This window comes from Doryrhamphus excisus, linkage group LG19 (assembly GCF_037039965.1).
Source record: "Doryrhamphus excisus strain RoL-2023G ecotype Guam linkage group LG19, RoL_Dexc_Guam_v1.1, whole genome shotgun sequence".
Lineage (NCBI taxonomy): Eukaryota > Metazoa > Chordata > Actinopteri > Syngnathiformes > Syngnathidae > Doryrhamphus > Doryrhamphus excisus.
This window is the reverse complement of record NC_136375.1, coordinates 1,942,320-1,959,400: the sequence shown is the minus strand read 5'-3', so window position 1 is coordinate 1,959,400 and position 17,081 is coordinate 1,942,320. Positions and strand designations below refer to the sequence as shown.

General features: G+C 41.4%; 1 protein-coding gene across 2 annotated transcripts in view; it reads right to left on the bottom strand.

Moving 5' to 3' along the window:
* The window catches only part of rps6ka5 (ribosomal protein S6 kinase, polypeptide 5), a 28,650-nt gene extending 12,756 nt beyond the window's left edge, over window positions 1–15,894 (bottom strand). Inside the window, exons 1-11 of one of the 2 annotated variants that reach the window (XM_058056493.2) lie at window positions 15,876–15,894; window positions 15,610–15,740; window positions 10,834–10,905; window positions 10,519–10,737; window positions 9,881–9,996; window positions 8,446–8,547; window positions 8,286–8,372; window positions 8,113–8,216; window positions 7,873–8,023; window positions 6,067–6,228; window positions 1,362–1,487 (exon numbers count right to left, since the gene is read on the bottom strand). In XM_058056493.2, the coding sequence (XP_057912476.2) occupies window positions 1,362–1,487; window positions 6,067–6,228; window positions 7,873–8,023; window positions 8,113–8,216; window positions 8,286–8,372; window positions 8,446–8,547; window positions 9,881–9,996; window positions 10,519–10,737; window positions 10,834–10,905; window positions 15,610–15,685 (1,215 nt within the window). In that variant the 5' untranslated portion in view covers window positions 15,686–15,740; window positions 15,876–15,894. Of the gene's footprint in view, window positions 1–1,361; window positions 1,488–6,066; window positions 6,229–7,872; window positions 8,024–8,112; window positions 8,217–8,285; window positions 8,373–8,445; window positions 8,548–9,880; window positions 9,997–10,518; window positions 10,738–10,833; window positions 10,906–15,609; window positions 15,741–15,830; window positions 15,850–15,875 lie in introns of those variants that run through there. The other variant, XM_058056494.2, reaches the window with a different exon arrangement.
* Between the last annotated feature and the right edge of the window lie 1,187 nt (window positions 15,895–17,081).

Genomic DNA, 17,081 nt, shown 5'->3' with positions numbered 1-17,081 from the left:
TCGATACAAATGGTCTTGTCGATACGAATACTGTAGCTTTGGTCTTGTCGATACAAATGCTGGAGCTTTGGTCTTGTCGATACAAATGGTCTTGTCGATACAACCGCTGGAGCTTTGGTCTTGTCCATAGAAATGCTAGAGCTTTGGTCTTGTCGATACAAATGGTCTTGTCGATACAAATGCTGTAGCTTTGGTCTTGTCGATACAAATGGTCTTGTCGATACAAATGCTGTAGCTTTGGTCTTGTCGATACAAATGCTGGAGCTTTGGTCTTGTCGATACAAATGGTCTTGTCGATACAACCGCTGGAGCTTTGGTCTTGTCCATAGAAATGCTAGAGCTTTGGTCTTGTCGATACAAATGGTCTTGTCGATACAAATACTGTAGCTTTGGTCTTGTCGATACAAATGCTGGAGCTTTGGTCTTGTCGATACAAATGCTGGAGCTTTGGTCTTGTCGATACAAATGCTGGAGCTTTGGTCTTGTCGATATAAATACAGTAGCTTTGGTCTTGTCGATACAAATACTGGAACTTTGGTCTTGTCGATACAAATACTGGAGCTTTGGTCTTGTCGATACTAATACTGTAGCTTTGGTCTTGTCCATAAAAATACTGTAGCTTTGGTCTTGTCGATACAAATACTGGAGCTTTGGTCTTGTCGATACAAATACTGGAGCTTTGGTCTTGTCCATACAAATACTGGAGCTTTGGTCTTGTCCATACAAATGCTGGAGCTTTGGTCTTGTCCATACAAATGCTGGAGCTTTGGTCTTGTCGATACAAATGGTCTTGTCGATACAACCGCTGGAGCTTTGGTCTTGTCCATAGAAATGCTAGAGCTTTGGTCTTGTCGATACAAATGGTCTTGTCGATACAAATGCTGGAGCTTTGGTCTTGTCGATACAAATGCTGGAGCTTTGGTCTTGTCGATACAAATGCTGGAGCTTTGGTCTTGTCTATATAAATACAGTAGCTTTGGTCTTGTCGATACAAATACTGGAACTTTGGTCTTGTCGATACAAATACTGGAGCTTTGGTCTTGTCGATACTAATACTGTAGCTTTGGTCTTGTCCATAAAAATACTGTAGCTTTGGTCTTGTCGATACAAATACTGGAGCTTTGGTCTTATCGATACAAATACTGGAGCTTTGGTCTTGTCGATACAAATACTGGAGCTTTGGTCTTGTCCATACAAATGCTGGAGCTTTGGTCTTGTCGATACAAATGCTGGAGCTTTGGTCTTGCCCATACAAATACTGTAGCTTTGGTCCTAAATGTTTTTATTTGTTGCCAGTGAAAAAGCTAAGCATACAAATATGTTATTAAAAAAAAGGCAGCATTCAGGGACCATCGACGTACCTTCATCATGGCGCTGCGGGCCACGGCAGCCGAGCCCGGCCGCTCAGAGCCGCCACAAAGCTGGACGGGGTCGTCCATCACCACGTTCCTCTTGAACAGGATGGAGGGGGCCATGAAAGAGTATCCCTGTGGGCAACAACAACAACAACAAAAGGCGTCACATCAAACTGTTATGGAACCATCCCTCCTACTCCACCCAGGAGTCTTGTCGACACAAACGCTGGAGCTTTGGTCTTGTCGACACAAACGCTGGAGCTTTGGTCTTGTCGACACAAACGCTGGAGCTTTGGTCTTGGCGACACAAACGCTGGAGCTTTGGTCTTGTCGACACAAACGCTGGAGCTTTGGTCTTGTCGACACAAACGCTGGAGCTTTGGTCTTGTCGACACAAACGCTGGAGCTTTGGTCTTGTCGACACAAACGCTGGAGCTTTGGTCTTGTCGACACAAATGCTACTGTAGCTTTGGTCTTGTCGACACAAACGCTGTAGCTTTGGTCTTGTCGAAACAAACGCTAGAGCTTTGGTCTTGTCGACACAAACGCTGGAGCTTTGGTCTTGTCGACACAAATGCTGGAGCTTTGGTCTTGTCGACACAAACGCTGGAGCTTTGGTCTTGTCGACACAAATGCTACTGTAGCTTTGGTCTTGTCGACACAAACGCTGTAGCTTTGGTCTTGTCGAAACAAACGCTAGAGCTTTGGTCTTGTCGACACAAACGCTGGAGCTTTGGTCTTGTCGACACAAACGCTGGAGCTTTGGTCTTGTCGACACAAATGCTGGAGCTTTGGTCTTGTCGACACAAATGCTACTGTAGCTTTGGTCTTGTCGAAACAAACGCTGGAGCTTTGGTCTTGTCGACACAAATGCTGGAGCTTTGGTCTCATCTATACAAATTCTACTGTAGCTTTGGTCTTGTCGACACAAATGCTGGAGCTTTGGTCTTGTCGATACAAACGCTGTAGCTTTGGTCTTGTCGATACAAACGCTGTAGCTTTGGTCTTGTCGATACAAACGCTGGAGCTTTGGTCTTGTCGATACAAACGCTGGAGCTTTGGTCTTGTCGACACAAATGCTGGAGCTTTGGTCTCATCTATACAAATTCTACTGTAGCTTTGGTCTTGTCGACACAAACGCTGTAGCTTTGGTCTTGTCGACACAAACGCTGGAGCTTTGGTCTTGTCGACACAAACGCTGGAGCTTTGGTCTTGTCGACACAAACGCTGGAGCTTTGGTCATGTCGACACAAATACTATAGCTTTGGTCTTGTCGATACAAATTCTACTGTAGCTTTGGTCTTGTCGAAACAAACGCTGGAGCTTTGGTCTTGTCGACACAAATACTGTAGCTTTGGTCTTGTCGACACAAATACTGTAGCTTTGGTCTTGTCGACACAAATACTGGAGCTTTGGTCTTGTCGACACAAACGCTGGAGCTTTGGTCTTGTCTATACAAATTCTACTGTAGCTTTGGTCTTGTCTATACAAATTCTACTGTAGCTTTGGTCTTGTCGACACAAATGCTGGAGCTTTGGTCATGTCGGCACAAATACTATAGCTTTGGTCTTGTCGATACAAATGGTGGAGCTTTGGTCTTGTCTATACAAATTCTACTGTAGCTTTGGTCTTGTCGATACAAATACTGTAGCTTTGGTCTTGTCGATACAAATGGTGGAGCTTTGGTCTTGTCTATACAAATTCTACTGTAGCTTAGGTCTTGTCTATACAAATTCTACTGTAGCTTTGGTCTTGTCGATACAAATGGTGGAGCTTTGGTCTCATCTATACAAATTCTACTGTAGCTTTGGTCTTGTCGATACAAATGGTGGAGCTTTGGTCTTGTCTATACTAATTCTACTGTAGCTTTGGTCTTGTCGATACAAATACTGGAGCTTTGGTCTTGTCAATACAAATGCTGGAGCTTTGGTCTTGTCGACACAAACCCACCACCACCACCATCCCGCTGTAACTTGAAGGCAGCACCTATTCAATCATATACTGCGTATAATATATATTCATATACAAGCAAACTATGAAAAAAAACTTACGCTCCGGATGATACAGTAATAGCGCTGATGAGCTGATTGTAAACAACAGCGCAGTTTGAAGCGCATGCAGAGCTAGATAAAGCCGCTGGGACGACGGCCACCGACGATGCTTTCAAATGCAGTCGCTGCCAAGCGATTGTTGGGGGAGGTTGCCTGAAAGCCACAGATGTGAATGTTTTCCAATTCGACACCCCGGCGGTTGTTTGCTTTAGCGGACCACACGCCCGTAGCGTTTACGGTTAATGGCTTTGGACGCATGTGTTTATTTTTTTTCTTGGAGTCGCATGAATAATCAGACCAATTCTGGTCATTTTGCAGACACACGGAAGCCGTCCAGATGTTCCTTTTTTGTTGTTCCCCAATCGCTCATTGTGAGGAGACGGCTGCTTAATTCCAACTGCGGGGATTCCGGAGCGCTAATCTTTTTTTTCCCGCGCACACACAGCTGTGGCACGCGGTGACAGCCGCGGATGGACGGAAGCGTGGATGTTGCCGAATGAATGAGATGCCCCAAAATTGCCGGGCTTGAAAATGTGATTGCTCTGCTGTCAAATTACAGCCTGGCGCTCTTAATGCAATTTTAATTCTGTTTTGTTAGGCGCCATCGGGAGGGGGGGCGGGGCGGGGGTATGGGTACCAGGGGCACATTTTAAATCCGATCATCATTGCTGCTCTCTGGGGCTGGCAAATTGTAAAGACCCCCTCCCCTCTAAAATTCCATCCTGCATGAATGGCAGCTGAGAGCGGCGGTTTTGGGAGAGAGGAAAAAAAAAAAAAAACGAAAAAAAAAAAAAAAAACGACAAGATGAAGTTGGCAATCACAAGCCGGGAGGCGTAACCGAGGCAGACGCTCCCGACGCTCCAAGAGAGCGTCACCTTTTATTCCGGCAGAGAAGCCGCTTAATGCATGTATTGATCTCGCCGGGCTCAAGCATCCAGAAGGCAATCAAGAGTTGAAATTTCCACGCCGTATATCAGCCCGGCGAAGTAGTCACGGGACCCGATATTACGCCTCAAAAGCGCTATCAAAAATAGTCATTCGCATCTGTTACTTCAATGAGGGGCCGCATATGGCGGCAATTACGCCCACACAAAAAAAAAAAGGGGCCGTCGAGGCGACGTTCAATGCCAACGCGGCGCACGCAAGACGCATGTTGCCTCACAGCAGCCTTTTCACCGCATTCAGAACGCCGCTTGATGATTTCGATTGCGGTGAAGTGTGTTTAAATATAGTCAGGGACAAAAAGACGACGTGTCACACGTGTCAACATTCGGCGCCGTCGGCGATATCGATGACCGCGCCGGGACTCCATTTTGTTAGCTAAAGATAAAAGCAAAACACCATGAACGCGGTTCAAGCAAGGGCAGTGGCGAAAGCTGATTGGTCCAGGACTCCAGCCTCGAATGTATAAAAGACCGGGCAGGGAAAAAAAGGGCACTTTTTTTGCAGCTGCGCTGTAATAAGACACGCTTACTTGTAGGCATACAGGGACGTCTGTTAAACGCGGTTCAAGCAAGGGCAGTGGCGAGAGCTGATTGGTCCAGGACTCCAGCCTCGAATGTATAAAAGACCGGGCAGGGAAAAAAAGGGTACTTTTTTGCAGCTGCGCTGTAATAAGACCCGCTTACTTGTAGGCATACAGGGACGTCTGTTGAACGCGGTTCAAGCAAGGGCAGTGGCGAGAGCTGATTGGTCCAGGACTCCAGCTTCGAATGGATAAAAGACCGAGCAGGGAAAGAAAGGGTGCTTTTTGCAGCTGCGCTGTAATAAGACCCGCTTACTTGTAGGCATACAGGGACGTCTGTTAAACGCGGTTCAAGCAAGGGCAGTGGCGAGAGCTGATTGGTCCAGGACTCCAGCCTCGAATGTATAAAAGACCGGGCAGGGAAAAAAAGGGTACTTTTTTTGCAGCTGCGCTTTAATAAGACACGCTTACTTGTAGGCATACAGGGACGTCTGTTGAACGCGGTTCAAGCAAGGGCAGTGGCGAGAGCTGATTGGTCCAGGACTCCAGCCTCGAATGTATAAAAGACCGGGCAGGGAAAGAAAGGGTGCTTTTTGCAGCTGCGCTGTAATAAGACCCGCTTACTTGTAGGCATACAGGGACGTCTGTTGTCGGGAATAAATAATCTGGTTCTCATTCTGTGATTTGGTTCTTTGAGATTCCCTTATCCCTTGAGCTTTGGATCATGACCGAAAGAATGAGATTACGGATACAGGCGGCTGAAATGAGTTTCCTGCGTAGGGTAGCTGGATTCACCCTAAGATCCGGGTCGGGGGCTCCGAGTAGAGACGCTTCTCCTTCACATTGAGAGGAGTCAGTTGAGGTGGCTCGGGCATCTAGTCCGGATGCCTCCCGAACGCTTCCCTAGTGAGGTGTTCCGGGCATGCCCAGCCGGGAAAAGACCCCGGGGGCAGACCTAGGACACAATGAAGGGACTATGTCTCACAGCTGGCCTGGGAACGCCTTGGTGTCCTCCCGGTGGAGCTGGAGGAGGTTGCCGGGGACCGGGAAGTCTGGGCTTCCCTACTAAGACTGCTGCCCCCGCGACCCGGACCCGGATAAGCGGAGGAAAATGGATGGATGGATGAAGATTCCCTTATCCTCTATTCGAAACCCACTTAGAGTCCACAGGGGGAGGATTTCTACAGTACCCACCTGGAAGATGCGATCACAGTTCTGAGGCAGAGCGGCAGGAGAGTAGGTGGGGTCCATTTCCGTGAACTCTTCCGCAAAGTTGCTGACGTCCAACTCGTCCCGGATCACCGGCTTGAATGGGGCGGGCACCTTTTTGGCCGCCAAGTCATCCCAGTTGATTTTCTGCAAGAAAAAAACATAAATTCTGTGTTGGAAATATGCAAATATTTGTCATTTCAGGTCAGGACTTGGACTTTGGAGCTTTGGTCTTGTCGACTCAAACGCTGGAGCTTTGGTCTCGTCGACACAAACGCTGGAGCTTTGGTCTCGTCGACACCAACGCTGGAGCTTTGGTCTCGTCTACACCAACGCTGGAGCTTTGGTCTCGTCTACACCAACGCTGGAGCTTTGGTCTCGTCTACACCAACGCTGGAGCTTTGGTCTCGTCGACACCAAGGCTGGAGCTTTGGTCTCGTCGACGCAAACGCTGGAGCTTTGGTCTCGTCGACGCAAACGCTGGAGCTTTGGTCTCGTCGGCACAAACGCTGGAGCTTTAGTCTTGTCGACACAAACGCTGGAGCTTTGGTCTTGTCGACACAAACGCTGGAGCTTTGGTCTTGTCGATACAAATGGTCTTGTCGACACAAACGCTGGAGCTTTGGTCTTGTCGACGCAAATTCTACTGTAGCTTTGGTCGTGTCGACACAAACGCTGGAGCTTTGGTCTTGTCGACACAAACGCTGGAGCTTTGGTCTCGTCGACACAAACGCTGGAGCTTTGGTCTCGTCGACGCAAACGCTGGAGCTTTGGTCTCGTCGGCGCAAACGCTGGAGCTTTGGTCTCGTCGGCGCAAACGCTGGAGCTTTGGTCTCGTCGGCGCAAACGCTGGAGCTTTGGTCTCGTCGACGCAAACGCTGGAGCTTTGGTCTCGTCGACGCAAACGCTGGAGCTTTGGTCTTGTCGACACAAACGCTGGCGCTTTGGTCTTGTCGACACAAACGCTGGCGCTTTGGTCTTGTCGACACAAACGCTGGCGCTTTGGTCTTGTCGACACAAACGCTGGAGCTTTGGTCTCGTCGACACAAACGCTGGAGCTTTGGTCTCGTCGACACAAACGCTGGAGCTTTGGTCTCGTCGACACAAACGCTGGAGCTTTGTTCTCGTCGACACAAACGCTGGCGCTTTGTTCTCGTCGACACAAACGCTGGCGCTTTGGTCTTGTCGATACAAACGCTGGAGCTTTGGTCTTGTCGACACAAACGCTGGAGCTTTGGTCTCGTCGACACCAACGCTGGAGCTTTGGTCTCGTCGACACAAACGCTGGAGCTTTGTTCTCGTCGACACAAACGCTGGCGCTTTGGTCTTTTCGACACAAACGCTGGCGCTGTGGTCTTGTCGACACAAACGCTGGCGCTTTGGTCTTGTCGACACAAACGCTGGAGCTTTGGTCTTGTCGACACAAACGCTGGAGCTTTGGTCTTGTCGACACAAACGCTGGAGCTTTGGTCTTGTCGACACAAACGCTGGAGCTTTGGTCTCGTCGACACAAACGCTGGAGCTTTGGTCTTGTCGACACAAACGCTGGAGTTTTGGTCTCGTCGACGCAAACGCTGGAGTTTTGGTCTTGTCGACACAAACGCTGGCGCTTTGGTCTTGTCGACACAAGCGCTGGAGCTTTGGTCTCGACTTTTTTCTCTTAATACTTGGACTTAATTCTTGTGAAATTCGAGCAGTTTTTTTTCCATTTCTGCTATTTTTCCCCTTGTGATGCTCCCCCTTTTTTGGGGGTGGAGCCCCTGCAAGTGGGACGCATAGTAAAACACCAACCTGGTAAAATGGATGCTTCTTGACATTGTCTACCCCGTTTGGACCGGAACCTAATCTCTTCTTCGGGTCTTTGGTGAGGAGTCGCTGGATGATGTCTTTGGCCAGTGGCGACATGTCTTTGGGGAAGGGAGGGTCTTTTTTGAGGATCCTCCTGAGAAGCGGGATGACAGGCGCTGTCACTTTGACGTCAGTCAAGACTCGATCAGCATCCGGTCATAATAAAAGCCCCCCCCCTTCTACCTGGCGATGTCTGTGGGAGTGTTCTCGTCTCCGTCGACGGTAAAGGGCGAGCCGCCGGTCAGGAGCTCGTACATGAGGACGCCCAGACTCCACCAGTCCACCGCCTGTGTGAAGACAACATCATCCATGAAGAAGAAGAAGAAGATGAAGAAAGATGGCCTTCACTGCGGTACCTTGTCATGTCCAGACTCTCCTTCCACAATTTCCGGCGCCATGTACTCGATGGTCCCGCACATGGAAAACGCTCTTTCCACTTGTTTCTTTGAACGCATCATCACGCGTCAACATGAGGCGCGCTCCCGACGCAGGAGTTAAACTGCAATGGCGACCTACCTGGTCAAACTCCTTACTGAGGCCGAAGTCTGTGAGGACAATGTGACCGTTTGAATCCAGCAAAATGTTCTCCAGCTTCAGGTCCCTGTACACGATCCCAAGCTGCAAAGGGGACAATTCACAATGTCACTGGCAGCACTCGTGTAGCCCAAGACATGTGGATCAGTTCCCAGTTCCACATGTCCAAAAGGAGTAGGAAGAAGCAAAGCTTATTAAATCCTACCCCTCCATCTGGTACTTTTACATTTGTTCACTTCCTGCTTTCCTAATATAGTTTAAGTTTTTTTGTTTTTTTTAATTATTATTATTATTTATTTTATTCTTAATTTTTACAATAAAAATAATAACATCATAATAATAATTTTATGTTTTTTAAATAATTTTTGTTTTTTATTTTTTTTATTTTAAAAATGTCCACATGTCCAAAAGGAGTAGGAAGAAGCAAAGCTTATTAAATCCTACCCCTCCATCTGGTACTTTTACAATCAATAACTGTTACATTTGTTCACTTCCTGCTTTCCCAATATAGTTTAAGTTTTTTTGTTTTTTTACTATTATTATTTATTTTATTCTTAATTTTTATAATAAAAATAATAACATCATAATAATAATTTTATGTTTTTTTAAATAATTTTTGTTTTTTATTTATTTATTTATTTATTTTAAAAATGTCCACATGTCCAAAAGGAGTAGGAAGAAGCAAAGCTTATTAAATCCTACCCCTCCATCTGGTACTTTTACAATCACTAACTGTTACATTTGTTCACTTCCTGTTTTCAATAATACTAAAAAATTAAAAAAACACAATTTTAATTAATTCTTATTTTTAATTTAATTTTATTTAATTTAATTTAAATAAAATTAAAAAAATAAAATTAAATAAAAAATTAAATAAAATTAAATAAAAAATAAAAATTAAATCAAATTAAAAATAAAAATTAAATTAAAATTAAAATTAAAATTAAAATTAAAAATTTAATTTAATTTAATCAAATCCATCTGGTACTTTTACAATCAGTAACTGTTACATTTGTCCACTTCCTCCCTTCCTAATATAATTTACATTTTTGTTAAATTAATTTTAAAATTTATTTTTTTATTTTAATTTTTTGTCCCGTACCGAAGTACTCGGTGGTATGAGCATCCAAAGCCATAATGGGTACCATAGTAAGTGTCAATATAGTGATATATATAGCACATCATGACTGGTTCAAGACTCTTCATCCTTGTATTTAGCAAACATCAACTGCTTGTATTGTTTCTTGAATTGGCTCATCGTTGTGCATTGTTTGATTTCCTTACTCAATCCATTCCATAGTTTGATTCCACATACTGAAATGCTATGGCTAGCATAACGTAGTCCTAGCATAGAAGTGTTTCTAATGTACTTCTTCCCTGAGATCATATTTGTATACGATTGGTCCTTGAGCCTCACCTTGTTTAGATGTTCCAGCGCCAGCACGATCTCGCCGCTGTACAGCGCCACCTCCTGCTCCTTGAATCGGACCCTCTGCACCAGGTGCGTGAAGAGCTCGCCGCCGTTGACGTAATCTGCAAACAGGTCAGATTGTTTTCTTGAAATATCTTTGTCATGAAAATTTTTTATCATTTCATATTCCAGGTATTCCTAAAAAAAACATGTTTTTCATATCATGCCATTCACATTTTTAACTTTTTATACATTTTAAGAAATTTTAGTTTTTGTGTTACTACCCCAACCTTCCATAAGTGGGTCAAAAATGACCCGGTCAGGTTAATGAAATTTTTTTTATCATTTCATATTCCAGGTATTCCTAAAAAAAAACATGTTTTTGCGATCATGCCATTCACATTTTTAACTTATCTTTTATACATTTTAAGAAATTTTAGTTTTTGTGTTACTACCCCAACCTTCCATAAGTGGGTCAAAAATGACCCGGTCAGGTTGTTTTCTTGAAATATCTTCCAGGTATTCCTCAAAAACATGTTTTTTTAGGCATAAAATTGGCAAAAAAAGGCATTGATTTTAATATGGGTCATTTTTTTTGTCACTCGTGCATCTAAGGGTTAATCACACACAAAAACTCAGCTTACCGAGGATGAGGTGCAGCTTGGTGTCGGTCTGGAAAGCGTAATGGAGCGTGACCAGGAACGGAGACTGACGGATGTGCTCCAGGACCTGCCGCTCCGACCACGTGTGCTCGGCCGTCTTGGCCTTCTGCACGATGGTGGCCTTCTTGAGGACCTTCATGGCGTACAGCTTGCCCGCATCGTGGCCGCTCACCTTCCTGACCAGGAACACTTTGCCGTAGGCTGGCGGGAGGGAGGGAGGGAGGGAGGGAGGGACGGCGGAGGACAAGGTCATTTCCAAATGAATAAGCGACATCCCTTTAATGAATGTAAACTCACCTCCTGTGCCCAGCACCTTTAAGAGCTCAAAGTTTTCAATTCCCACCCTCTCCACATGGCCCGTCAGATTGGCTGCAGGCAGAACACAAACAAAACACGACATTAACACAACCCATGCACGGGGAGAACTTGCAAACTCCACACAATTGAAATTGTGGAATTGAACCCTGGTCTCCTAGCTGTGAGGTCTGTGTGCTAACCACTCGACCGCCGTGCAGCCCTGACATGACATAAAAATTAAATTAAATTAAATTAAATTAAATTATCCTCACGAGGGTCGTGGGGGTGCTGGAGCCTATCCCAGCTGTCTTCAGGCGAGAGGCGGGGTACACCCTGGACTGGTGGCCAGCCAATCACAGGGCACATATAGACAAACAACCATTCACACTCACATTCATACCTATGGACAATTTGGAGTCGCTAATTAACCTAGCATGTTTTTTGGAATGTGGGAGGAAACCGGAATACCCGGAGAAAACCCACGCATGCACGGGGAGAACATGCAAACTCCACACAGAGATGGCCGAGGGTGGGTCTCCTAGCTGTGAGGTCTGTGTGCTAACCACTCGACCGCCGTGCAGCCCTGACAAAATTAAATTAAATTAAATTAAATTAAATTAAATTAAATTAAATTAAATTAAATTAAATTAAATTAAATTAAATTAAATTAAATTAAATTAAATTAAATTAAATTAAATTAAATTAAAATTAATTAAAATGAAATAAGATTAATTAAAATAAAATAAAATTTTATTAAATTTAATTTAATCCAATCCATCTGGTACTTTTACAGTCAGTAACTGTTACATTTGTTCACTTCCTGCCTTTCTTAATTTAATTTAATTTAATTTAATTTAATTTAATTTAATTTAATTGTGTTTTGTAAAAACAAAACAAAATTTAATTTAATCCAATCCATCTGGTACTTTTACAGTCAGTAACTGTTACATTTGTTCACTTCCTGCCTTTCTTAATTTAATTTAATTTAATTTAATTTAATTTAATTTAATTTAATTTAATTTAATTTAATTTAATTTAATTTAATTTAATTGTGTTTTGTAAAAACAAAACAAAATTTAATTTAATTTAATTTAATTTAATTTAATTTAATTTAATTTAATTTAATTTAATTTAATTTAATTTAATTTAATTTAATTTAATTTAATTTAATTTAATTTAATTTAATTTAATTTAATCTAATCCACACATGCAAACTCCACACAGAGATGGCCGAGGGTGGGATTGAACTCGGGTCTCCTAGCTGTGGGGCTTGTGTGCAGCCACAAAATTCATCAATTACTATGCATTTCAAGAAATTTAATTACATGACATACAAATTGGTGAAATAAACCCTGCAAAACATTGCTGAATAAGCTTTTTAGTAACATACAAACCAAAAAAGGAGTAAGAAGAGCTAAAAAAAATGCCTTGTGTATTTTCTAGTAGCGTTTGCACAAGGACTTGTTTTACATCATTTAGCCTAAAAATGTAACCTTTCATTGCCATCAGAGAGAGTTACATTAGCTTTGTACATATTATATTTATCCATTCGGTTTCTTTACCACTTGTACTATTTTAGATCGACTTGTTGTTAGCATAAGAATTGCAAATATTTGTGTACGGTTCAAATACCAGGCAACTCTGAGAGGGAAGTAGGACATTGAAGCTGTGATCTTAAAGCAATAAAGCAGCGAGCCTGCAAAGAAAGTCAGGGTGAATTACACACACACACACACAGAGACACACACACACCCCGGGCGATTTCGGGTTTGTTGACCTATCCAAATGTGCAACACAAAAAAAGAACACATGCATACTTCATAAATAGTGCGTCTTCATCTTGACGCCCGCCATGCTCACACGGCGTACGAGCACGACGCTACATTAAACAGGAAGGTCATTATCGTCCGTCTTTGAGGTCTTTGGTGTCTCCTCGTGTGGGCGTCACAATCTTTCCATGCACGGCCAGACATGTGCGCGTGTATGTGTGTGTGAATGTGTGTTTATTGCAATTAAAGCGTCTCCAATTAGACGTGACAAGGCTATTAGGCCGCTGGAATGCACGCGCCCCGGCGACTTTGAGGTCAGAAGTTTGGCTTGCATAACGGCGTCGCCATGCCCCGCTCCACCCCGCCCAAGCAACGTTGATTTCAATGGATATTAATAGACTGACAGCCACGCAAGAGGAAGAAGAAGCGGGCGAGTGAAATTGCGATTGTTCCTCAAAATATCTTCCTTAAATGACACTCGGATATTAAGAATGAAATGATGGCCGACACGGAGGCCCGCCACAAATATGATTGGGCGCTCGCAGCTTTTGCACTTGCTCAGAGAGCAACTGGTATGCCAGAGAAGAAGAAGATGTAGCAGGAGGAAACGGCTGTTAGCAACTCATTCGTTCATTCATTTTCTACCGTTTTTCACCTCATACTTCGGTAAAAAAATGCAAAAAAAATGCAAAAAAATCCAATCCATCTGGTACTTTTACAGTCAGTAACTGTTACATTTGTTCACTTCCTGCCTTTCTAAATTTAATTTAATTTTATTTTATTTTATTTTATTTTATTTTATTTAATTGTATTTAATTGTATTTAATTGTATTTAATTTAATTTAATTTAATTTAATTTAATTTAATTTAATTTAATTTAATTTAATTTAATTTAATTTTGAAAGGCAGGAAGTGAACAAATGTAACAGTTACTGGATTAAATTACATTTAAATAAAATTAAATAAAATAAAATAAAATAAAATAAAATTAAATTAAATTAAATTAAATTAAATTAAATTAAATTAAATTAAATTAAATTAAATTAAATTAAATTAAATTAAGAAAGGCAGGAAGTGAACAAATGTAACAGTTACTGACTGTAAAAGTACCAGATGGATTGGATTAAATTAAATTTAATAAATTTTTATTTTATTTTAATTAATCTTAATTTTATTTCATTTTAATTAATTTTAATTTACAAAGGCAGGAAGTGAACAAATGTAACAGTTAGTGATTGTAAAAGTACCAGATGGATTGGATTAAATTAAATGTAATAAAATTAATTTTATTTAATTGTATTTATTTTATTTTAATTAATTTTAATTTAATTGTATTTAATTTTATTTAATTTTATTTAATTTTATTTAATTTTAATTTAGAAAGGCAGGAAGTGAACAAATGTAACAGTTACTGATTATAAAAGTACCAGATGGAGGGGTAGGATTTAATAAGCTTTGCTTCTTCCTACTCCCTACTACATTATACAGCAACTGGTATGCCAGAGAAGAAGAAGATGTAGCAGGAAGGACGGCAGTTTGCAACTCATTCATTCATTTTCTACCGCTTTTCCTCACGAGGGTCGCGGGGGTGCTGGAGCCTATCCCAGCTGTCTTTGGGCGAGAGGCGGGGTACACCCTGGACTGGTGGCCAGCCAATCACAGGGCACATATAGACAAACAACCATTCACACTCACATTCATACCTATGGACAATTTGGAGTCGCTAATTAACCTAGCATGTTTTTGGAATGTGGGAGGAAACCGGAGAAAACCCGCGCATGCACAGGGAGAACATGCAAACTCCACACAGAGATGGCCGAGGGTGGAATTGAACCCTGGTCTCCTAGCTGTGAGGTCTGCGCGCTAGCCACTCAATCGCTGTGCAGGCCTGACAAAATAAAATAAAATAAAATAATTGTATAATTTAATTTCATTTAATTTAATTTAAAATAAAAAATAAAATTTAATGAAAAATAAAATAAAAATAAAAATAAAAAAATAATAAAATAAAAATAAAATAAAATAAAAATAAAATAATAAAATAAAATAAAATAAAATAAAATAAAAAAATAAATAAAATAAAATAAAATAAAATAAAATAAAATAAAATAAAATAAAATAAAATAAAATAAAATAAAATAAAATAAACCACTCGACCGCCATGCCGCCCCCCTGTTTGCAACTTTATCACTAGTCACCAGGCCCTTCTTGAAAGAGACTAATCTAGAGAAGAGACTTTTGGAGAGCCCCCCCACCCCCCATCTAAAAAGCAAGTGAGTTTTGCTTTTTCTTTGGCTATTTTTCTTGTGACAACAACCTTAAAGACAAGGAAATGGTCACGCATTATGGCTTTGGAAAACTGTCATTCCAAGCCCTGGTTGTTCAGTACAATATGGCGACCTAGCGTAACTGTACAATAATAAAACACTGTTTGTACCACAAAAAGTACTTTAGTTGTGTGTTTTTTCGCACTGTCAACATCCAAACGAGTAGCATACCTTTATAAAGCAGAGTACTATTACTTATTCTGCTCAGCGTAACCCCAGGTCAGTTCGTCTCCTTTAAAAGATCGAAGCAGCGACGTTGAAAGGCTTAAATACGGCGTTAAATGAGGCATGTCCGGGCGACGCTAGCGTTAGCTCGCCGCTTGACTTGACAGGAGGTTAGCTTAATAGTTTGCACGGGGAAAACAGCACGACTTCTTACAAAGAGTACGTAGCCGCGCGTGCCGACAAGATAAACTCGGCTCTTTTCATCTCGTTGAATGGGAAAAGGGGCTAGCAGCGAGTCGTAAGCTAATGTTAAGTTGTTTATTAGCTAGCGTCAGTAGTTAAATGGTTAGGTAACGCTAGAGCGCGCGCCAGGCAGCCACTTAAAGGAGTCGCCAAATGTCAACGTTCGCTTAACCCCGCCTGTTTTTTTTTTGTTTGTTTTTTTTTGTCGTTTAAGCAACACGACTCCGCTGAAAGGATGACAGTTTGAACGAAGCCGAAAAGCGCTCTCTTACCGTTTGTCAGCTCATGTTTCACCACAGTGAAGCGGTCCCCCTCGCCTCTGGACGAGCCCTCCATCGGGGATGGCATCGTAAGAATTGCGTGCGTCCTGCAGTTAAGCTCAAAGGCTCCCGACGAGGCCCCGCTAACGTAAAGACATTGTTACACACGGCGTTGACATGGTAGCCCTGCGCTTTGCCAGCTAAAGTTGATAGGTATGTGTGGAGAATATTACTAGTAAAGCTGTCAGCTTCAGTCAGTGGAAACACTTGCCTCTTACCTTCGCAACCAGGCGGCCCCTCAACGCTGATTGGCGTTGCTATGTGAAATCCCCGTCGTTGATTGGCTGTTTGGATGGTAACGACGCATAAGGCCCGCCTCCATCAGGGCTGTCATGTCATTTAATGGTGCTAAATAAAATAAAATAAAATAAAATAAAATAAAATAAAATAAAATAAAATAAAATAAAATAAAATAAAATAAAATAAAATAAAATAAAATAAAATAAAATAAAATAAAATAAAATAAAATAAAATAAAATAAAATAAAATAAAATAAAATAAAATAAAATAAAATAGTTACTTTGCTGAAATTTTACTCGAGTTGAAGTAAAAGTCAACAAAATAAATTCACTCAAGCACAACTTTTATTTAAAATGTACTCAGAATAAAAGTGACAAGTGACACTGAAATATATTCAATTGAAAAATAAAACACAGTTATTATTATTTGGAGATTTTTATATCACTATGTGTTTTTCAATGTGAAATCCCCGTTGTTGATTGGCTGTTTGGACGGTAACGACACATAAGGCCCGCCTCCATCAGGGCTCCTACATTACCTTGTCAGGTCCAACTGTCATGTCATTTAATGGTGCTGAATAAAATAAAATAAAATAAAATAAAATAAAATAAAATAAAATAAAATAAAATAAAATAAAATAAAATAAAATAAAATAAAATAAAATAAAATAAAATAAAATAAAATAAAATAAAATAAAATAAAATTTATATCCCTATGTGTTTTTCAATGGCAGTCTTCAGGTGTCTCCTTCACGTTCATGCTTTTCCAGTGAACATGCTTTTATTTTATTATTTTCAGGCTTTTTCTCAATGCCAACCTGGTTTGCACATATAATTTTTTGTTACTTTTTCACTTTCACTTTTGGCAACTCGGTGATGGGGCTGGGATATGGAGCCAGAACTGCAACATGCACATTGCAAGTGAAATATGGAGTCAAAATTGGTATCTCTGTATGTAGCCATTAAGTTGAATGCCGGAGGTAAAAAAATCAGGTTGAATGTGAAATTGCTAATGTTAGCGTTGATGAGGCCTAGTGTTTAACATGATGTTTCTAGCATTACTAGAAAGTAAAAGTACAGGAAAGTAGAAGTAAACTTCCCTCCTTTAAGTCAGCTAACTAATTCTGCATTCCTAACCCTTTTGACAAAGAATATGACCAAAAGAAAGAAAAACACAAACTACAG